Source organism: Danio rerio, chromosome 23 (assembly GCF_049306965.1).
Source record: "Danio rerio strain Tuebingen ecotype United States chromosome 23, GRCz12tu, whole genome shotgun sequence".
In the NCBI taxonomy this organism is placed as follows: domain Eukaryota; kingdom Metazoa; phylum Chordata; class Actinopteri; order Cypriniformes; family Danionidae; genus Danio; species Danio rerio.
In genome coordinates, this window is record NC_133198.1 from 9,793,829 (window position 1) to 9,818,008 (window position 24,180).

A 24,180-nucleotide genomic window follows, 5' to 3' on the forward strand; every position below is an offset into this window, starting at 1 on the left:
CATACATGTTTGCAGAGACTCAATGAATTTGTTTGGAAAACTTCAATTAAAGTAAGTAAAAGTGGCATTAACAGTATAGTAAAAAGGCTTTCCTAAAAAAATGTATTAATCATGTCATTTTTGTGTTTTTTTATTATTACTACAGATTTGGAACGACATAAGGATCAGATTATTTATTATAATTTTTTTTTTCCTATGGATGAAGTTTGCATATTTTAATTGTTTTTATTAAACAATATGTGCATAATTGTGATAAATGTAGGCAGTTGCTTTGAAAATATGCTATGCTCCAGGGGTGTCGAACTACTAGAGGGCCGCAGCCCAGCAGAATTTAGTTCCAGCCCTGCTTCAACACACTACCTTTAGATTTAGTTTGATCAGGTGTGCTTAATTAGGGTTAAAGCTTAACTGCACGCTTACCCTGTAGATTATGCAGTAAATAACTGCAAAATAGTCAGTGTTTTGCTGTAATGAAAGGAAACAGTGTTTTACTGTAAAAGGAGTAGAGTTTGTATAGTATTGTGTAATGCAAAGGATAAATTACAGTAATTTACTTTATGTGTGATAATAAATGGCAAATTACTGTTCAACCATTACTGTCCCATTTACTCTGATGCTTTATGTTGCTGTTTATTGAGACGTGCATTTTAAAGGCAGAAGACAATGATTTAGGCCTCACCACACTCCCACAGGCTGTCTTATTCTAAACACAAAGGCATTAGAAAAAGTTTTCAGAAAATGCTGGCTCTTTAAGGGAGTCAGGTGTTTGATTTGTTTACTGCTGAGTGTGCTCTATTCTCTGTCTATCAATTCAGATGTCAGTCTGTTATGTTTTAGGCTTTAAATAAGAATCTACAATGAGTAAGTAAAATGTGTTAAAATGTTTTTGAGGGTTTCTAAAATAAGGCTGTGTTTTAAGTTATATTGTTGTTATCTTGAACTGTGTACTTGATAGCTACATTGTTAGCTAGTTAGCCTCTCCTCGCTTTAAGTATATTTATTTATTGGATATTGCATATTGCAATAATGTACAGATGCTAAAAGTTTATGCACATAAAAACCAATGAATTCCATCACCTCAGTAAGGTAACATGTGCACAGAAATCATCACAGGGAATCACAAAAAATATGATACAAATAACCATCCACACACAAAAGCTCCACTGTCAGGTCCCAGGTTGTGAGTTTGTTGCTAAGTATTTTTCAGAGCAGTGTTTCCACCTATGAATTTATATTAGAAACAATAGAAAAGTTTGTGGTCATGAGATTTTGAAGTAGATAATAATTATAACAATAAAAGATTGGATCCTTTGGATTTGATAGTATGTGTGTGTTTTCATATGCTTATTTTTTAATTATTTGAAACTTTAAAAAATAAAATAAATATTTTGTGTTTTTTGCTGTTTAGTTTTTTTTTTTTTTTTTTTGCATGGTCAGCATTGAGGAGAGAGAAACACATTTTACTGCAGCACTTTCTGTGTGTGTGTGTGTGTTTGTGTGTGTGTGTGTGTGTGTGTGTGTGTGTGTGTGTGTGTGTGTGTGTGTGTGGGTGCGTGCGTGCGTGCGTGCGTGTGTGCATGCGTGCATTTTTTTATTTGATATGTATTTGTGATAAATGTTGCCAATTGCTTTAAAAATATGCTATATACCATGGGGGTCAAACTCCAAGTTCCTGGAGGACTGCAGCGCAGCAGAGTTTAGTTCACACCCTGCTTCAACATTACCTGTAGATTTCTAACAAGCCTTAATTAGTTTGATCAGGTGTGTATAATTAGAGTTACAGCTTAAAGTCCCAGTCACACTGCACTTTTCTCCCTTTAGACTTCCATTCATACGCATGTGAATGCTGCAGACCTGGAATGCTAGCTCATGCGAAAAATCTGTTCGCAGCATTGGAAAGTTCAAGCTTGGAGTTCTCTGACCTGCAAAATCACATCATGTGATTGCTTGGGACCAATCAAAGATCAAATTATGACCTGTCTGAACAAAAATTTAAACTATGGACCAGTCGCTTGCTTTTTCAATCTCTAATTATTTTGTTTAATCCCACTACTTTTCGCAGTGCCGTATGACAGAATTTTGCATGCTCAATTGTTAGTGTGACCGCAGCCTTACTGTGCAGACCTGTAATATGTAAGATGATATTTATATCTGCTGATTTCTTAATTTTGTTAAACATTTTCTGTTATATTTGTTTGCTGCCAAAACAATAAAATACATTTGTCTAAATTTGTATGCCTTCTATTTTTAATAACAGGTAAGAATACTAATTAATTTTAGTAAGGCTATAACATACTATTAATGTGTATGCAGTATAATGCTGTGAGTTGTAACCCTACAGTACAGTAATTAACTGTTCACAGTTTCCAGTTAGTTACCACTACTGCTCTATTGCAGTAATTAACTGGCAACACTGTTGCCAGCTACTCACTGTAATGGTTCGGTTACAGTAAATAACTGGCAACACTGTTGCCAGCCACTCACTGTAATGGTTCAGTTACAGTAATTAAATGGCAACACTGTTGCCAGTTACTTACTGTAACCAAACTTTTACGGTGAGTAACTGGCAACAGTGTTGCCAGTATTCTACTGTAAAAACGCCCGGTAAGGTCTAACAGTGTATTTCACATATCGCATCCAAAACCATGTTGAAAATGCAAGGCATGCTTTGCGTGCTTCACGCGTAGATTAGCCTCATGCTAAGGAGGAGTTTGTAAACAACTGAATAACTGAACGAATCACATGGGAGTCGTTGAGATAATTAAAAATAAATGCCTATTTTCAAGACAATGAAAGTGTTTTTTGACCTTGCACGCATATCAGCCTGTTGTTGAAGACAACAAAACCAAAATATGACCTTTTTAACGAATCAATGCATGCTACATGGCATTAAAAATGGTATTGCATATCTATATTTTTAAAGTAATTCTACATTTTTATCATATCGACGTTAGAAATTCCAGTATTGTGACAACGCTAAGGAGAACAGGAAGTTAATCAGTACAGAGAGAGAAGAGGATGTGAGTCAAGAGGATGATGGAATTAAAGCAGATCATTCAAACTTACAGTTCCCACACAGAACATGTCTGCCATCCTCGATCACAGAGACCTGTCCCGTCACGTCCACACCCCCGCGGTTCACATAGTGCAAGACCACATGAAACAGGTCTGGAGAGCCAACCACCACCTCCACCAGAACCCGAGGCTAGAGAGCAAAAAGCGGCCCACGGCAGAGAGAGACACACACACAAGAGAAAAGAGACAATTGCAAAGCTGAATCTGCAAACCGCCACCAACCAGCACTACAGCACAGCACAGCAGCCAATCAAATGCAAGCAGCAACAGCAGTTCTCCAAACCCCTGATTAAAACCCTTAGCCAAGCCAAAGCCAGAGCGCATCACAAACACACAGCGCTACATCTCAGTGGCATCTTCAACAGCACCCACACACACACATATATATCAACATCTCATTCATTTTCACATATTCACAATAATATTTAGTTTTAACTCTGTAATAACCAACTATCAACGTTATTATTAACATTTTAATAGGTAAAATTATGTCAAATATATTTTCATTTCTGTATTGTGGATTCACTCGAAAAAAGAAAAGCTGTTGCTTTTTGACCATCATATTATGATTACAAAAAGAAAGTGTCTAATTTAATAAACATTTCTGTATAATAAACTGTGTAAGAAATAGCAATAATTACGCTTGTTATTATTCATTTCTTTTTGTTTGATGTAATTATAAATAATTGGATAATGCTGAAACATTGCTCAATGCTTTGTGCTACATAATATGTAATACTGCTGCTTGCCATAGAGTTTTGAAATTTGATAAATTTGATCATTTATTCTTATTATGATTATAATCATTTATTACGATATTGATCAATAATAGAGTATTGAAGGACTAGTACTTAAGTAAATAGAGCACAAATTGATTAAAAGTTGAATTTAATGTTAGTGCTAAACAACAGTGAAATTAATCAGCTAATTTCTGTAATATATAATATTTAAGAATAACAACAACTGCTATAATAATAATAATAATAATAATAATTATAATAAAAATAATAATAAATTAATATATGCTTCTATTGTGTTTAAAAATACTATAGACATTTGCTAATATAGCAAAGTATTAAATAATAATAATAAAGTAATAAATAGCAGTAAATAATAATAATAAAGTAATAATAATAATACTAATAAAGTAGTAATTTTGAAGTGTTTTACATTTTTTTTATAAATTAATACATAGGCAAAATAAATTTTTAATAATAATAATAATAATAATAATAATAATAATAATAATAATAATAATAATAATAATAAATTAATATATGTTTCTATTGTGTTTAAAAATACTATATACATTTGATAATATAGCAAAGTATTAAATAATAATAATAATAATAATAATAATAATAATAATAATAAAGTAGTAACATAGGTAAAATACATTTTTAATAATAATAATAACAATAATAATAATAATAATAATAATAATAATAATAATAATAATAATGCTTATTGTGATTTTTTTTTATTTGATCGATTTTAGTTATTATAAATGATAATTATGATTTAGAACACTTATACTAATCATGAATATGGTTTTATATGTATTTACACTACCGGTCAAATGATTAGGGTCCGCTTTTTTTATTATTAAATTTATTCAATAATTTAAATAAAATTATTCTGTTCATCAAGGTGGCATTTATTAAATGTAAAAAAAAGTAAAATTGTTAAATATTTATTTGTTAAATATTTATTTATTACATATTGTATGTAGTTTTAAATAAAATTATTACTCCACTCATTGGTTTTATTACTACTACCATTAAAAATATTAATAATATTAATAACAATAATAATTACTATTAACAATAATTATTAAAGATATAAATCATCTTTAAATTCACTGGAATAATTTATTAAATTAAAAGATAAACTGCCTTCGAACAGTTATTTTATAGTAATAACATTTCACAATTTTACAATGTGCACTGTATTTGTGATTAAATAAATGCAGCCTTGGTGAGCAGGAGAAGCTTATTTCAAACATTTTAAAATCCAATTGACCCTAAACTTTTGACCAGTGTTATAATGTTAATACATAATAACAAATATTACAAATAGTAATTTTAATGTTAATCATTATTATTATTATCAAAAAATATTTGTTCTTATAGTAATATTCCTTAACATATAGTTTTCATATACATGCAATACTGCAGAAATTATTATTGTTATGGCACGTTAATAATATGATTCAAATATAAATAATGTTATAAAGAATAAGCATGATTCAATAATGCGTTAAATCTCCCAAAACTGTGTGTGTCTCTCTTACCTGTATAGGGGACATCTGAGCATAGCCCCTCCAGCTGAAGCTCTCAAACTCCAGTGGATTGTAACCAAACCTCACCGGACGGCCATCCATGGTGGTGCCGTCCTCCACCTCAAACTTCATATGGTGCAAGTCAGGGAAGTAATGATCCGGCCGGGGTCTAAACAAACACATCCCATCGGTCATAGCAGCTGGATACATATTAAAATGATCTCTGAACACTGTTGTATCTTGTGCGCACTGTTTCCACTCACTGCTTGCATTTGGGTCCCTCCACATTGGGTCTGCATCGACAGCGGCCATATCTCTCATCACACGCCTGCCCCACGGAGCCTCCAATGTCACACTGGCAGCCTGCATACACAGAGGGATGCCGTTTAACAAGTCTCTTCAATGCAGTATTGATATTAGGAATGCACAATATTGCAGTGCCTACAGAAAATCATCAGAGCCCTTTGAAATAATGACTTTATTTGTCATACACCATGAAATAACTCTTCCAGCCTTTGAAAAGTTTTTGTAGCCTTCTCCTAACCTGTGCCCTTCTGCAGCTTGAGCCCGAGTGTTTTTTGAATGCAGGGAGTAATATGAGTATAGGTAAAGATTTTCACAGGGCATGATGATTTTCTATAGGCACTCTGTACTGTATCAAGCATAGATTGATCTGCCGGGTAATTTATTTTTCTTCCTAAGAGACAACTTTCGTGCTCCTCCAGTTTATAAGCCAAGTGGATTTTATATCAGTTAGCAGTATTGAAAATTCCATGCATGCTGCAATGTTCAATTGTTTGAAGAAAGAAACTATCATGTTCCGCGAGGTAAATTTCATTGGGCTGCATTTATTAAAATCATAGACTGGAGAAAAGCTTGGTTGTTGCCTCAGGCCCCGTTTACACTAGTGCGTTTTAGTTTGAAAACGCATAAGTTTTGCTACGGTTACGCCATCCGTCCACACTACGCCGGAGTTCTCGAGCGCCGAAAACGGAGCTTTTTGAAAACGCTGGAGAGGCCGTTTTCATTCTAAAACGCTGCTGCTCCGTCTCAGTGTGGATGGGGAAAGACGGAGACATCTGAAAACGGAGGCGGGGCTGCAAACGTTCGCCTATCTGATTGGGGCTTTTCCTCAATATTAAGTAGCCCACACACAGTTCAGTCTCGCATCCTCTTCTTGTAAGTTAAGACTTCGCAAGTTTGATCAAGGCTGCAGTCTCCCCTTTCTCAGTTTGATATGGAAAACATACCGAGGACACGCGTAAATCTTCAAAAGGAACAGTGTACTTTATAACTTCATTCACATCACCTTGGCTACGTTGTTTCACTTTCTCAACAATAAAATGTAAACATGATTTAAGGAACTGCCTATTTTCATTTTAATATTAGAAAACTTAACAGACAGCAGAAATGTTGAGGCGTCGTGCTGCATATATGAGCGTCGATATTTATAACAAAACGGAGCCTATAACAACTGCCTCCTTTCAATTTCAGTGAAAATACGAAACATACCCTCTCTTTTGCTGAATATCAGTTTTAATAATCGATAATTATAAAAACATAACATACAATAAGTTTATACATTGTAGGAAATAAAGGCAAGCGATCAGTCAATGTACCTGGATTAATCATTAACTTATCTTTGCACTTAACCAAAACATGTTACACGTGAACAAGTAACTTAATAGATTCCAATGACCAAAGTCAGGGAATTGGCCTATGTCGTTAGATAAAGACAACAACATGAATGAAATATCACGTTTAGCAAATATAGTGAGATTAGATCCAGCGGGAGATGCGTGATGAGCAGTCCGACAAGCAGAGCTCTCATCTGGGTAGAATGCTGGAGCGCTTGCCCGAGAGTGTGTGTGTGGTCACGTGATGTGCGTTTTCAGCGTTTTGGTGTGGACGGAGAGCAGTTCAGAAACGCTGGGTAAAACGCGAGTGTGGACGCGGATCGTTTTCATTCTACAACGCCGTTTTAAAACTAAAACGCACTAGTGTAAACGGGGCCTCATAAATACTTCCTCCCTGATAAAACGAAAGAAATCCACTTTAAAATATTGCATAAAATATATCCGTCTCATTTGTTTCCAAATATGTTGATATTTTGAGTAGATGTACATTTTGTGGTAAAGATGATGAAACTTTAAATCATTTTTTTTGTATGTGTGAATTTGTCCACAAATTTTGATTCGACCTGTATCATTATTTAAACTCTTCAAACCTTTGCACAATGTTTTAGTTTAAAAGAAATTATTTGATATTTCTCAGAATCTGCACAGAATTCTAAGAATTTCTCTTTAACTTTTTTATCTTGCTTGGAATTTTTTAATATGTAAAAAAAAGGCATGGCTTCAATTCATGCCATACTTTTCATAATTTTCTGATTGAAGTTGACTCACTGCTCAAATCTTTCCATATGTGTAACAACCAGAATTGTGTCAGATTGATAGAAATATATGCAAAACAATTGTCTATAGACTCTGATTTGAGTTAGCTTACCTGTAATGCTCTTGGTTTATTTATTTTCATACACTTCTATACAAAATTGATTTACCTCTTTTGTTTTGTTAGTCTTTTTTCTTTCTGCAGCTAATGTAGCTTGTATTGTCCCTTATTTGTATCTATCTACAATATATACCTTGGCACCCAAAGTAGCTGTCCTTCTGGAGGTTGAAGAATCCATCCTTGCACACGTTACAGGTGCCGCTGCACACGTTGGGTTTACAGAAACACTGGCCGGTGCGCTGATTCACACACAGAAGGAGGTTTATGTATGTTCTTGTACTTGTATTTGTAAGATGAGGTTAAAATGTCACATATTTCCATACCTGCGTGCACTCAGCAACCTCGCTTAAAGTTCCTGCTGTATTACAGTCACATGCTGCAAAATACAGCAGAATGTACATTAGCAGAAACATACAATACATGTTGTTTAACTGAAAAAAAAAATGAAAAAGGGACCACTTAAAAGTACAAACTTTCTTTTTATCTACTATTTTGCCATTTTGTAAATTATTTATGTTCTTGAGTACAATGTTAATGTATGATTTATTCAGTAATCTGCTGATTTATTTAACTTAAAACTAAAGCGTTGTCATTTAGAGGACACTCATTTTGCTTCAATTATCATTCATTCATTCATTCATTTTCTTGTCAGCTTAGTCCCTTTATTAATCCGGAGTCGCCACAGCGGAATGAACCGCCAACTTATCCAGCAAGATTTTTCACAGCGGATGCCCTTCCAGCCGCAAACTTTAATTATCAAAAAAAGATTAAAATGTATATATTCACACAATACCAATGTTTTAACTTAAAACTGAAATCAGTATTTAGTGGAATAACACTGACTTCAATCACAAGTGAAAGCATTCTGATAATGGTCATGTACTAACAAAATATTCTAAAAGGACTATGTATTTTTATAGTTGAAAAATTTCTGTTCTTAGACCTCTATAGAATAAAACTAATATTAATATTTTACTTAAACCCATGCCTAATCAATATACTAATGTATGTCTGCAGTATTTGACTGGTTAATAAAACAAATTAAATATGAAGTTCATATCCAAAAGTGCCATTTGAAACTTTTATCTAAAATTAGAATGTTTTCTTAGGCTTCAGTGTGTAATAATACAACATAATTTGTTCTTTTCATTGCCTTTAAAGTGAAATAACTAAACATAGACAGGAAGCTGCGAAAAATGCTCATTTCAGACGGCACTTAGAGGTTTTTGTCTCTAAACTCTTTATATGTCATTTGTTTACATGTCAGTCATTCTACATGTGCAATGTACGTTGTAGTTTACTTGCTTAAACAGTTCTCTTACTTGAGCATCCATAGATTGTATCAGGAGACAGATTCCAGTAGAGAGGTTTACAGCGTTCACACGCCACTCCCTCCACATACGGCCGACACACACAAGAGCCCTGAGAAAGCAAAAACAACAAAATCTGAGAGCCTGGACCAAGAATGATATTTGAAAAAGACAACAAGATCCTCAAGTACAGCGTTAAGAAAGAAATAACAATAGAAAAGGTGTACAGTAATTGGAAACAAACACTTACCACAGTGGGTAGAATGTCATTATGAACAGAACCTGCTGGGTTACAAGTCCCCACTAAAGTACAGAAACACAATAAAAACATCAGAACAAAAGTATGTTAATTTAATAAACATGATTATATTTGATTGTCTCTCTCACGTTGGCAAAGGGGGAAGCCATATGACCCAGGACTGCAGCTGTCACACCTCTGACCCTCGATGTTCGGCAGACACACACACTGTCCTGACACTGGATCACAGGAGCTGGAGCGAGAGCCCTCCACTGAGCAATCACATGCTGAAACAGACAGGTTTGAACTTAATCCCCTGTTGCTCAAGAAGGTCTTTCCCAAGTGCTGATAATAGTCATAGACTTACGTGTGCAGCTGGGATAAGAGTAGTATCCTGGTGCGCACTGCTGACATCTGGGGCCGCTGTAGTTTGGTCTGCAGTTACACTGATCCAACTCACTACAGCTGGAGTCCAAAGATGTGCGGGGGTCACAAGTGCACACTGGGAAATAATAGGAAATAAAAAATGTTACAGTCTATATAATACAGACGGTGATCAGAATACATGTGTATTCATTAAAATGTGTAATACATTACTGTATTGTATTCCTCAAGTTGTGGTGACCGAATGTTCCACACATAGAGCAGTAAAAGTACATTTTGATATTGTGGAGACATTTTTTAAGGAAATTGATCAATCAAACCTATTTTTCTTTTGAGGATTGGGTTTAGTGATAAGGTTGTTGTAAGGGGACCAAATACAGGATATATACAGGAATCCTAAAGGTAACTTTAATACCTTTTAAGACTTTTTAAAGAACTTCTCAGAATATTTACCTCATCGCCACTTCAAGTTCTAATCGGTATCAAACCTTTAACATAATAAACTGTTGTAGTTAAATAAATCAATGAAGCACAACCATACAACAGAACTCAGATAAGCTCAGAAGAAACAAAGCTTGAAATAATAAAGTACGCGATTGTTGTCAGCGACAGGCTTCAGCCACTGTTTAAACTCGTCTTTTTCCATCCAGGAGTACGCAAACTTACATGTTCCCATTTTGCCGTCTGTTTCGCTCTATGGTTTCACTACATGTGGAAATCGTCTTATCACCTTCCCGCATTTGTTGCAAAATAACGAGACATCACGTGCGTGGATAGAGCATGCTGTTGTTAATATTTGCCGGAAATTAAATATTTTTATGATTATTTTGGAGTCAAACACTCTGGACAATGCTTAAACAAAATTTAAGACCTCATAAAAAAGTGAATAAGACTTTTTAATATCTTTAAAGAGATTTAATTTTCTCATAATTCATTTATTAACTTTAAATATTTTTTAGGACCCTGCAGACACCCTGGAATATACAGTCTAAAAATCAATATGTCATTAAATCATTAAGTCGATAAAGATAGTTGTACAGGTGTACTGGTTTCGCTGGTTAACAGTGACAGAAACGCGTATAACGGCATGGGTTTGTCTTGTTTCTACTCCAAATATTTAAATATTCTTGAATCGAGAAGTATTTTTAAGTTAAAAATGTCTTGTTTTCAGTAATATTGTGTCAAAATTAAGTTTAACAAGCAAAATAATCTGCCAATGGGATAAATAAAATACTTGTTTTTGTTTTGAAAATTTTAAATAATATTTCTGAAAGCAAGACAACGGTTAAGAATCCTTCCGGACCATCAGATTCATTTACTGCACCTACACAGGTCTAATCACCTTCACCTGCTGCTTACGCTATATAAGCCTGCAACATTGGCTCTTTCTCAATTCCAAGAATGCAGAGAATGGACTTGCGTTCTTGTGGAAACCGGTCTTGCCAGGTGTCCTCGGAAGAACGAACTCGGGAGACCACGAAAACAGAGAATGCGTCCTATGCAAAATGAGACGCTGCGTTCTTCCTGATGGTCACGTCACCTTCACGTGTTTTTAAATGGAAGATCGTTTAAACATTACAGCATTTATACAAGGATTTCTTGTTTTTCCCCTTTCAAATACATACTGTGCATAAAAACATTATAAATATGCATTAATAAATAAATAAAACAGATTTTAATACAGATTTCAGCAAACAAACACCCTTAATGTGTTTATTACTTTATTAAGATGTTCATGGTAATGTTTATTTTTACCGTTTCATTTAGGGAAACTCCTGAGGTAAACAATTGATATCTCTGAACTTTAATAATAAATCTAAATAAAATGCTGCACTTCCAACCTCCAGTCGCAAGGACTTCGGGACTTCTAGAGCGAAATCGGTGCTCAAGTCTGCATTGGTGCATCCTCGATATCAAGAATACATCCGGGAAGTCTCTGTTCTTGCGGTCTTGAGTATTGGTACTAAACTTTGGCAGCTGATGATGACATTACACGAGGACGCATGACCGCTCAAGAATGCATATTGAGAAACAGCCTTTCACTGTCTGATCTACTTGTTAGTACCCAGACTTGTTTCTCTTCAGCTTGATAGCATTTATCTGTCATTGTATCCTGTCTGCCTGCTCAGTTTGCCTGTTATCCTGTCTGTTATCTCGTCCAGTAAATCCTGTACTGTTTACCTCCACTGACATCATAATGTTTTAAGTTCTGTTTTTTTTTATTATATTGGTATTGGTGATATTTCTGTTCTGAACAACCTCCTTTACATTGTTTAAAGTATCATTAAATATCCATTCTTTCTGTTAATCCGCCTTTGTCTTCTCTCTGATCCGTTACAACAACATTGTTTACTTGTGTAAATAAAAGTGATTTTATTTTTGGATTTTTATCAATTTTTAGATATTTGGACTGTGAGAAAAAAAAATTAAGTTAAATTTCTTGCAGTCTACAACAATGAGGTGGTTCATAAGGACACACCTTATGTCCTCATAATACAAAAGCTTAATAATCATTTATGGTCTTTTGACATTTAAAATTTGCCATGTGTTTCCTGTGAGAGTTGTGTTTAGGGGTAGAGCCATCTAATAAGCTACTTTTACTTTATAAAGTACACTACACCTATGGAGAGATCTCATAAACCACCTATACCAACAAGTATGTGTCTTTCTCACCTTGGCAATTTGGATATGAGTGGAAGCCTGACTGACACTGATCACAGCGAGGACCAGTGAACTCCGGCCTACACAAACATCGACCAGCCGGATCACACATCTCGGGTATAGATCCCACGACACTGCAACCACAATCTATAGACACACAGAGAGATGCTGATACATATGTTGATGTTTTTAAAAAATACCTGAAATGTATTCGTAATTGTTACTTAAAAAGAGTTGAATGTTGCTTTTATGAATTTGTTTTTGAACAAATGTTTTGTAAAAGATTCTGAGATTTACAGAGACTGTCAATTGTTTGAAGTCTGGAATAATCACTGTATTTAAACTAATTGATTAAGCTGAATCAAATGATTTAGTTACTTACTGATATAAGATAATTATACAGCCACTTGTTTTACTCCTGAACAAGCTGGAGTGTAGAAAATTATTTGAGTAGAACATTCAGTAGCTTATAAAGACCATCATCTGTTTCAGGCAATCTTTTTAACAAATACATTTGAGTCAATAATTCAATAGGTCACTTACAAAAGTCATTTGTTTAATTTGTAAATCAGTTAGTGTTTTTGAACAAATATTTTCAATTACTAATAAAGACACTTTTTTTTTTTAAAGAAACCTGTTGGTTACAGTTTCGAGGACTTATGAAGACATTAAACAATACAGTTAAGTGAATGATACAATGACTCATTTATAATGCTGCCTTCACACCAGATGCGGAAGAAGCATCAAGCGCGAGTGATTTACATGTTAGGTCAGGGGTGTCCAAACTCGGTCCTGGAGGGTTTGTGTCCTGCATATTTTAGTTCCAACCCGAATTAAACACACGTGAACCATATAATTAAGCTCTTTCTAGGTGTACTAGAAGCCTCCTGGCATGTGTGTTAACGAAAGTTGGAGCTAAATTGTGCAGGACACCAGCCCTGTGTTAAGTCAATGCAAAGACACGCATAGACATCCAGCAGCGCAATACAAGCGTATGAGGTGGCGCGTATGTAACAATTTACGCAAAAGAAGCGGTGCGTGTTGAGCGTTTTGCTTGATTGACACGCTTAATGCACGTATCGAATGTTTTGCGCAAAATGAGTTCGAAAATTTGAACTTCAGCGAACATTCGCGCTGCGTTAACCAAATCAGGAGCTTGTTCTTGTGGGGGCATGAGTGTGACGAAGCGCCTGTTGTTAGAGTCCCAGGGGAAAATCCTCCTGCCTACACCGACATCAAACTGGGCTCGGCTTAGTCAGAAGCACCACTGAAAGCTTTCATCATCCAGGTTAAGTTTCTGGAGGAGTTTATGAGCTCACAGAGCTGGGTGAATCTCTGAAAGTATCTAGAGAACTAACGAATCAACGCTGTTTTTCAGTCTTCACAAAGCACATAAACACAGTTATTTTCTCGATAAAATCTACGTTAGCCATTTAGCAACCAAGCTACAGTAATTGGGCAGACAGAAGCCCTGCCCATGATGCGAATCTACGTCTGTTCTGAAGTGAATTTGATGCATGGATAAAGGGAGTTTTGATGTGCGAATGAAGCGAGTAAACTCTAAATGTGCACGCGTCTAAGTACCTTAGACCCGATTTACCCGTGGGTTCCGCGTCTGGTGTAAACACCGCATTAGGACAGCCACGTGTTTTATACCTGAATCAACCAGCATTTTTAAATATAAAATTATTGTTTGAGTGAATTAATAAAAAGCTCACCTAAAAAATCAATCAGTGTTTTTGAACAGATCAATTAAGTTGAGTGAATAATTCAATGAATCACTTTTAAAGACAGTCACGTTTTAGTCCTGAGACTTGTCGACAGTAATTTGTATTTATCACTAATGTTTTAGTAAACAAATCCAATGGTAAAATATTTAGTGAATAATATCTTATGAAGATGATCAGCTTGTTTCATTCCTGAATGACTCAGCGTTCTTGAACAAATCTTTTCAATTGAGTGAATGATTCAGTAAAAACCTTTATAGATAAATGTTCCGCTCCTGAGTAAATCATGTGCTTGAACAAATTTGTGAAGTAGAAGCTACAGTTAGAGGATACTAATACAAAAGTCACTTGTTTGTTTATGAAGAAGTCATTATTTTTTAATAAATGAATTTCAGTAAATCTTGCTGGCATAGTGTTGTATACTAAAAAATCTAAGAAAAATCCCAACAAAATCCAAATGTTCAAACATTAAGAAGCACAATAGTATAAACAATGACAAGTTCTAGTGCAACTAGATTGTTTCACTTTTTGCCAATTTGACTCCAATTATATGTGCACATTATATATGCAAATGTGCAGCACATTTTACTGTCCACTGTGTTGATAAATAGCACACAAAAAGCGTATTAAGAAAGTAAATAGGCTGAATTCTGAACAAGTGCTTTCTATAAACAGAACTCTGTGTAGTAAAAGAGTCCAAGCGAATACACAGGAAACAGTTATTGTGGCTGCACTGCAAAGTTCATGGTTTGGCAGCGCTCATTGGGGATTTTGAGATTAGAGTTGGCAAGCACTCACATTGGCACAGAGGGTAGTTGAAGTAGCCTGGTGCACACTGCTCGCATGAATACCCCTGAAACCCACTCCGGCACACACACTGGCCCGTTACTGCATCACAGGAGCCATCTAGGCAACCCTGGCCTGAACACTGGCAGCCTGGGGGAAGGGAGACCAGCGAGAATGTGGGCATGTTTGCATTGCTTTTGTCTTTGGGTGGTATATTGTGCTCAAAACACTGCAACTATGCACAAGATCAACAGCAGTTCAGCAGAGAAAAAAACACTGTGTGTGTGTGTGTGTGTGTGTGTGTGTGTGTGTGTGTGTGTGTGTGTGTGTGTGTGTGTGTGTGTGTGTGTGTGTGTGTGTGTGTGTGTGTGTGTGTGTGTGTGTGTGTGTTTGCTCAGATGTCATCTGCTACAGTGGATTTAAGAGAAAACACAAGAAATGAAACAGGCAGAACAGGACAGCTGATGTGTTATTGGAACTATCTATTAGAGATTTGAACAAACATTTCTAAAAGTCACTAAAACAGACTATGGACATACTTTACTTGAAGGGGTACTTAAAAATGGGTGTTTATGAAACCTTTATAACCATGACATAACATGTTTTTCACAACTGTCATAAGGTGTCATTGACAAATTAATTTTGCTCCACTAAAAAGAAGTCATAAGTAAAATATCCATGACACAATTATGACCTTATGACAATCATGTTTATGAAATATACAGTTGAAATCAGAATTATTAGCCCCCATAAATTATTAGTGCCTCTGTTTATTTTTTTCCCCAATTTCTGTGTAATGGAGGGAAGATTGTTTCAGCACATTTCTAAACATGATAGTTTTAATAACTCATTTCTAATAACTGATGTATCTTTGCCATGATGACAGTAAATAATATTTTACTTCATATTTTTCAAGACACTTCTATACAGCTTAAAGTGACATTTAAAGGCTTAACTAGGGTAATTAGGTTAACTAGACAGGTTAGGGTAATTAGGCAAGTAATTCTATAACAATGGTTGTTCTATAGACTAACGAAAGAAAAATCAGCTTAAAGGGGCAAATCATTTTGTCCCAAAAATGGTTTTAAAAAAATTAAACACTGCTTTTATTCTAGCTGAAATAAAACAAATAAGACTTTCTCCAGAAGAAAAAAATATTATCAGACACACTGTGAAAATTTCCTTGCTCTGTTAAACATCATTTGGGAAATATTTAAAAAAATAAAATAAAATCAAAAGGGGGCTAAAAATTCTGACTTCAACTGTATATGTATTATTTATGTATTTAAGTTATGTTGTCCTAGCAATGTCAAGTTGTCATGACAAAGACATCCCTTATATTATAAAATACACAAGACTTGTCATTTATATAGTTTTGAATGGGGAAAAGTGTAACGTCAATATGGTGAATGAAGCCTACTAGTAAAGCAGACAATCATCGATTGCCATAACCTTGACATTTCTTTAGGGGAGAAGCTCAGACCAGAAGTGTGCATTTTTCGACAGTTTTTTGTGGTCAACAAACACATTGAAATCTCTGCGAATAGTTGCTTCGCAGACATAAGATTAATATCCAAATAAAGCTTGACATCTCTACTTTTAAATGAACCAATGCACTTGAAAACAAAAGTTTTCTGGTATTGTAATCTCTACGAGGGGCAACGCAGTGGCACAGCAGGTAGTGCTGTCACTTCAAAACAAAAAGGTCTCTGGTTCGAGCCTCGGCTGGGTCAGTTGGCATTTCTTTGTGGAGTTTGCATGTTCTCCCTGCTTTCGTGTGGGTTTCCTCTGAGTGCTCCGATTTCCCCCACAGTCCAAAGAAATGCGGTACAGGTGAATTGGGTAGGCTAAATTGTTCGTATGTGTATGAGTGTGAATGATTGTGTATGGATGTTTCCCAGAGATGGGTTGCGGCTGGAAGGGCATCCGCTGCATAAAAATGTGGTGGATAAGTTGGCGGTTCATTCCGCTGTAGTGACCCTGGATTAATAAAGGGACTAAGCGGAAAAGAAAATAAATAAATGAATATATGAATGTAATATCTACGAAACGAATGCGAGTTACAGTCTGTCCAAATTTTTTTGGAGAATTTAATGTTTCCCCATTCAGACAGAATGCCCAAGCATACTGCTCGAGAGGCGTTTCAAAGATGGCCGCGGAGTGAAATGACTTGCTTTAAGTGGACTTTGACTTAAAGACAGTTGCTAAAAGCACATTTAAAAAAATCATATTCATAACGTGTCATGTAATGATTATAAAGCTATCATGATAGTCTTATGAACACCCACTTCAAAATGACTGTGAAATGACTGCATTTCTGTAATTATTTGACTAAAACTTGTCATCTTGCTGTAAATTATTATGAAACATTTTGGCAACAGATATATTTTTGATAGAAAAAGTTGTGTCCTTTAGATAAGAATTAACAGTAGGCAATTTTTTGGGAACCTACAAATTGATCATTTCCACAGATCAATTTTTTTTTAGTTGAAAAGTGCAATAGGTGGCAGCATGGAGGCCCAGTGGGTAGCACAATCGCCTCACAGCAAGAAGGTCACTGGTTCGGGCCTCAGCTGTGTTGGTTGGCATTTCTGTGTGGAGTTTGCATGTTCTCCCCGTGTTTGCGTGGGTTTTTTCTGGGTGCACCGATTTTCCCCACAAGTCCAAAGACATACGGTACAGGTGAATTGAATAAGCTAAATTGGCTGTAGTGTATGAGTGTGAATGAGTGTGTGTGAATGTTTCCCAGTAATGGGTTGCAGCTGGAAGCGCATCCTCTGCGTAAAACATATGCTGAATAAGTTGGCGGTTTATTCCGCTATGGTGACCAAAAATTTATAACGAGACTGAGCTGAAAAGAAAATGAATGAATCTTGTAGTGCCTTCTGTATCAAGGCCAATAAAGCCAGATTCAATAAATAAATGCAAAAAAACTTTTAGCATAAAAAAAAACAAATGTTTAGTTTTTTATTTAACAAATATTATGTTCTTTTTTTTCAGAGGTTAAACATGAACCACCAACTATTCCTGAATATGAAATGTGGAACTATTTCAGCCAATTTACTTCATCCAGTTCACCTATAGTGCATGTCTTTGGACTTGTGGGAGAAATCAGAGCACCTGGAGGAAACCTACGCCAAAACAGGGAGATCATGCAAACTCCACACAGAAATGCCAACTGACCCAGCCTAGACTTGAACCAGCGACCTTCTTGCTGTGAGGCGACAGTGCTAACCACTGAGCCACCGTGCTGCCCCATACATATATAGATATATATATAATGTGATTAAACAAAAACAAAATATTTATTCCTACATAGTTTAACAAATGTAACGCCTACAGCGTGTGTGTGTGTGTGTGCGTGTGTGTGTGTGTGTGTGTGTGTGTGTGTGTGTGTGTCTTTACGTTGGCAGTTGATGCTGAAGTATCCATGAGAGCAGGTGTCACAATGTTCCCCAGTGAATTCAGGTTTACACACACATGTATTGGTGCGAGGGTCCGGCCTACAGGAGTTTCCTTCAGTGCCAGCAGCATTACACTCACAGTCAACTAAACACAAAAACACATTAAAAAACCGTGAGAAATCAGCAAACAAGAATCAAGTTGAATCATATGACATAATGCTAAAGATGAGTCAATCAGTGTCTTACTGATGTTTTCTCCTGCAGGTCTGACCTCTCCGTTGATTAACACCTCTGAAGTGAATAAAATGTTTGTTAATAGTTTTGAATGACCTTCTGCACTGGGGGAAGTTTTAGATGAAATGTGCTGTTAGAAGCCTGCAATAAAAGTGGACATAGACTTACGGTAGCATTCAGGGAAGTGTTCGTATCCCTCTGCACACTGGTCACAGTTCTCGCCAGTGTAGTTGGGTTTACAGTAACAGCGTCCAGTTCGGTCCTCACATGTGCCCTCGGTGAACTCAGATTCACACTGGCATTCTGCAAGAAACATGAGAGAATCAGAGAAAAGTGAAGAAAGGAAGATATCTACAGTTGTATTTTCATTTATATGACTGTATGACCAGCATTATTACTGCTAAATAAAACAATTAAAAATGTTAATAATCGAGGAAAACATGATAAACACGATAACATGATTACCTTATAAACACTAACAGTTTAAAAATGGTACCTTGGAAACTAAGTGAAATAATAAGACAAGTTTAAGTACTAAAAAGAAAATAATACTAATTATTTATTAAACTATAAATATAATAAAAAAATAAATATAATTAATAAATATATATAGTTGAAGTCAGAATTATTAGCCCCCCTTTGTTTTTGTTTTTGTTTTTGAAAAATTTCCCAAATGGTGTTTTACAGAGCAAGGAAATTTTCACAGTATTCACAGTATTGCCGAGTTCAGACTGCATGATTTTAGCCCCGATTTTGACTCACCGACAGGTTTGGAGAAATCACAGACAAATGCCTGAAATCACAGGCAAATCGGCGCTCAAGCACATGAGTGACAATCACACAGTATGAACTATCAAATTCGCGATCTGGGAGAATCGCCGATGAGTCAACGATGCCTGTGAGATATTTGGCGTGCTAAATATCCGGAGTTGTCGGCGATTTAAATCATGCCGTGTGAGATGAGTTTTGATGGAAATAACATCGGAGATTGGCTACAGTCAGTAAGAGTGCAGCATTCACTTGCGTGTGTGTAGCTACAGGTCAGCAGGACCACACCACAGGCTGGGGGAGAAGTTTCAGAGAGGGGAGAAGCGCTCATTTTCAGTTTATTTGGACCCAAGAAATAAAGGAATAACTAGTGGAAGTTTGACAGAAGCACTCGTGTCTGTTTGACGCTTCATACAGAAAGTTAAAAAAGAAAGTTGAGGAGAAATTGCTTATTTCCTTCAAACCCAGGTGAGCAAATATGTACAGTTTCTACCCATTAAAGGATTCTTTCTCATTTTTAATAATAAATGATATACTACGTGTTTTTGGCTCGGAGATGTAGTTTGGACGAAGTTGTCAGCGATTCTTCCTATTGTAAAGTCGTGCAATGTTAAAGCCCTTGTCACCAATCCATCTTGCAGTGTAAACAAAGCAGCGACAAAACGCTAGCCCAGATAGTCATGCAGTGTGAAAACATCTGTGACACGACTACTTTGAAAACCATGCAGTCTGAACTCGGCATTAGTCCCTTTATTAATCAGGGGTCGCCACAGCGGAATGAACCGCCAACTTATCCAGCACGTTTATACACAGCGGATGCCCTTTAAGCTGCAACCCATCTCTGGGAAACTTCCACACAAACAAACTCGTTCACTATGGACAATTTAGTTAAAGAAAATTTATGAATAAAAGAATGAATGTTTACAAAAACATTTTCTGGAGCTTTCTATGCAAATATTAATAAAAATCCATGTTTAAATTTATTTCAGCAAATCCTAACTAATATTAATCACAATATATGTGGTAAAACTAACAAGTCCTAATAAAAACAATCATGTCTTTTTCATATTCTGAATGTTTTGTTTTTAAGGTTACAACATATTTTACATTTTTCACATTTTTTCAACTTACCATAATTCACAAATATTTTTAATAATCATTATTATATATTTTTCTGGAACAGCACAAATTAAAATCTAAATACAAGCTGCAGATGTGCCACATGACCCTTAGTCAAGATTAGTGATTAGTGTCAAGATTTTTACATTATACATTTCTATTTTATTTATTTTTTTATCAATTAAAACCAGACTAATTAACTTTGACATACTGTAGCTCTTTTGTTGGCTTGATCGCTTCTTTCTCCTTTTTTTTATTGGATAAAAAATTATGTTAGGCTGCTTTGACACAATCTACATAGTAAAAGCGCTATAGAAATAAAGATGAACTGAACTAAATAAAAAAGCATTTGTTAAATGACGTGTATGACTCACTTGAACAGGCGAATGGTGACTCTAGAGGATGGTCAGGTGATCTGTAGTAGCCAGGAATACAGCGCTCACAGTTGACGCCTGTGGTGTGATGCTACGAGAAAACAAGTCAACAAAATCAAAGGATGTACTTATAAACGAGAGAAACTCTGTGTTGCATTTGATGGACAACATGCACTCACACCTTTTCCAAAGTCATCAAATTTACGCACTTTTCCATCATTTTACAACTGTGGCTAATTACATATTTACATACATGTGCATACATAATTGACCCTTCGCTAAACCCCGCCCAAAAACCGCCACCCACCAATCGTGGCTTAGCAACTGTAGTGCAGGGGCTCTGTCAAGCTTTCGAGCAATTGCATATGGATTGTGCATATCTGATACCCGGTTGATACCTTAAAGTTTGGCTGGTGCAGTGGAATTTTTCCCCTTTTCAAAACCTAAAACTCAAAAGGAGAAATATCAGCTTGGATCAAGCTGTGTGAGGGGGCAAAAGGAGCGGAGCTAAATTGGTTTGTTTTGATATTCCTGAAACATTCAGCAGGCACGTGCACACATAGGGCTAAACCTGTGCAGTCCACATGCCCTCTTTTTAATCTTTGATAGAAAGTGCACTTCCAAAATGATCCTTAGTGCCCCAGTTTCACCCTCCAGCCCCCACACCACCCCCCGCCACCATGGTCTTCAGTTCTCGTGAGCCATAACCACCCACCCCTGCCATCCCCCCCTATCCTGCACATGCCACTAGCATAGTCTCTTCAACGGGGCAGACATTCAGTGATAGACAGACGGCTATAACTTCGCCATAACGTTAGTAACTTATACTAGCGAATAGGTCATAATGACATGAGTTATTGATCCGGAAGACAAGAATCTGCAAATCTGTTGCTAACTTTACTGAACTTCATATTTCCATCTGTTTCAAGCTATGAATGTTTGAAATTACAAATCAACAGAACAAAACTGAAATATGATCACAAAAACTAAGCACTTGCGATCAATTTACTTTACCCGCAGCTGTTTTTCAGCCATTTATAAAGAGAACACAAACATACTGACAGTTATAGGTAACTTACTGTACATTGTTATGGGCCAATGATGCTAATATTCAGCACAAATCCATCAGTTCACCCTTTCTGGCTGTTCTTTCTATAAATGAACTATGTAAAAGCACTGTCATGCGTGTTTCCTCGTCGGTTAGTAACGGTATATTACATTGCACAACAATTAGTCCAATGGGCTTTTTGGCTAAATATAGAGAAATCCCGGTTTCATTTGTTATTATTAGATTATTCTGAGCATGAGCTAAGCTGTTGAATGGTCAGTGTATGAGGCGGCTAGGCTAAGCTAGCTTCAGTTTTGATTGATTTATTCAACCGATTTAATATTAGTTGCCTATTATGTGGTGAATATACCCCTGTAATGCATACTGCAGTCCTTTTTTTGTCTGGCTTTCTCGGATATCTCACCTGTTCGCTAAAAATGACATTATATCCCTGGCAATGTCTGACATTTTAAATGCACATTTGTAAATAAACACAACTTTTTGTTAACATAAAATTGTATGTTAAGCACTTTGACAAAAATGTAGAAATTATATTTGTTGCAAGCAAATTCAAAAATAAGTGCTTAAAATGTCACTAAAATGCAATATTTGAACATCATAATATATTAGAAAATTTGTGCAAAAGGTCTACTTTTTGAGAAAAGAGAACCACCCCTTTTAACAGTCTGGCTATGGGTCTGCAACAGTGCTGAGATGATCGTTCTGTGTAAATAAAATAATCTGCTAGTTGGGGAAAGTAAAATAATCAAACTGAAAACAAGATTATTTTGCTTACCACATTGGCACATTATTTGGTTTGTTTTAAGAAGAAACTCACTTAATTTTGACTGCTATTTCTGAAAACAATATGTTTTGCTTGACTAGAAAATGCTTCTTAATTTAAGAATTTTAAGATACTTGCACTACACTGCAAAAAAAAAAAAATGCTTTTCTTGCTTAGATTTTTTGTCTTGTTTGTAGTCCAAATATCTAAAAATTCTTAATTCGAGATGAATTATCTAGACAAGCAAAACATGTTGCCTTGTTTTAAGAAATAATCTGCTAATATTAAGTGATTTTTACCTTAAAACCTGCCAATGGGGTAAGCAAAATAATCTTTTTTTTCCTTTTGACAAAAGATTACTTTGCTTACCCATTGGCAGATTATTTTGCTTGTTTTCGGGTAAAAATCACTTAATATTAGCAGATTATTTCTTAAAACAAGGCAACATGTTTTGCTTGTCTAGAAAATTCATCTCGAATTAAAATTTTTTAGATATTTGGACTACAAACAGAACAAAAAATCTAAGCAAGAAAAGCATTTTTTGCAGTGTAGAGACAAAAACAAATGGGAAATTTGGTGTGTAGCCTCCATACCTATCATACACCCAGCGCAATGTGATGCAAGGTGCGACGCGAATGTTATTTGCTAGTTTCAGCTCGACGCAAGTGTCATTTTGACATTTTGCGCCATTCTGTTTTAATAGCAAATGCATTTGCGCTCATATGTGGGACCATAGGCATTCTGGTCTAAAAAAGGAGGTGTGTTAAGGCGCATTGTTGACGCATTGCTATTTTGAGGAACTAAAATAGACTGCACAATAGACCAGCTCAAAGCAGGTCTAAAGTCCCAAATATATTTACAAATTTTCCAAAAATTAAAGGATTACAATATTACAATAATTATTACTTTATATAATTAAAAAACCACCACCTCCATGCCTTCTCACCTCGGGGGGCTTTATTTTTGTTTATTCATGACAACTTGCTTTTGTATGATGTTATTATTATAATGTTAGCATTATTAGCAACATTTACTTTATGCATATTTATATTTGTTTTATTAAAAACAAGCTTAGATTTGTCCACCTGTTTTAACCCATATGGGGCACAGCATGTGTATTAGGATATAACTCATAATATAACATTATTGTTCATTTATGTGTTTGCTGGAAATTAGAACTGAGTTTAAAAATAGTTTTGAAACAAATCTTCGCACTTAACAAACAAAACTAATTATGTAGGCTAATAGATGTCTTCAGTGGATTGCGTAGCTTCCTTATCCACGTAAGAAAGTGAAAGTGAAAGTAAAGGCCAAATGGAGGAGGCTCATCTCTCATTCTCACACTGCAGATGGTCTGTTTAACTGTTTTCTCTCTAGTGAAGTGTTCAGTTTTTACACTTACAATGTCTGTCATGTAAAAAGCAAATGCGCTGTGGCGCAACACTACTGACTCTTAAAGGGAATGGGAGATGAGAC

The 24,180-nt window shown here is 35.6% G+C and overlaps 1 protein-coding gene across 4 annotated transcripts in view; it reads right to left on the bottom strand.

Annotated features, from left to right (window-relative positions):
* lama5 (laminin, alpha 5) overlaps positions 1 to 24,180 on the bottom strand; it is a 206,831-nt gene that overhangs the window by 96,436 nt on the left and 86,215 nt on the right. For 3 of the 4 annotated variants that reach the window (XM_073938013.1, XM_073938012.1, NM_001039171.1), the window contains 15 exon segments: positions 20,873 to 20,963; positions 18,780 to 18,914; positions 18,624 to 18,668; positions 18,379 to 18,522; positions 14,986 to 15,123; positions 12,473 to 12,607; positions 9,783 to 9,917; positions 9,565 to 9,702; positions 9,428 to 9,480; positions 9,190 to 9,289; positions 8,191 to 8,243; positions 8,001 to 8,106; positions 5,620 to 5,719; positions 5,369 to 5,525; positions 3,067 to 3,205 (listed from right to left, as the gene is read on the bottom strand). In XM_073938013.1, coding sequence (XP_073794114.1) covers positions 3,067 to 3,205; positions 5,369 to 5,525; positions 5,620 to 5,719; positions 8,001 to 8,106; positions 8,191 to 8,243; positions 9,190 to 9,289; positions 9,428 to 9,480; positions 9,565 to 9,702; positions 9,783 to 9,917; positions 12,473 to 12,607; positions 14,986 to 15,123; positions 18,379 to 18,522; positions 18,624 to 18,668; positions 18,780 to 18,914; positions 20,873 to 20,963 — 1,669 coding nt within the window. 4 annotated transcript variants of the gene reach the window in all.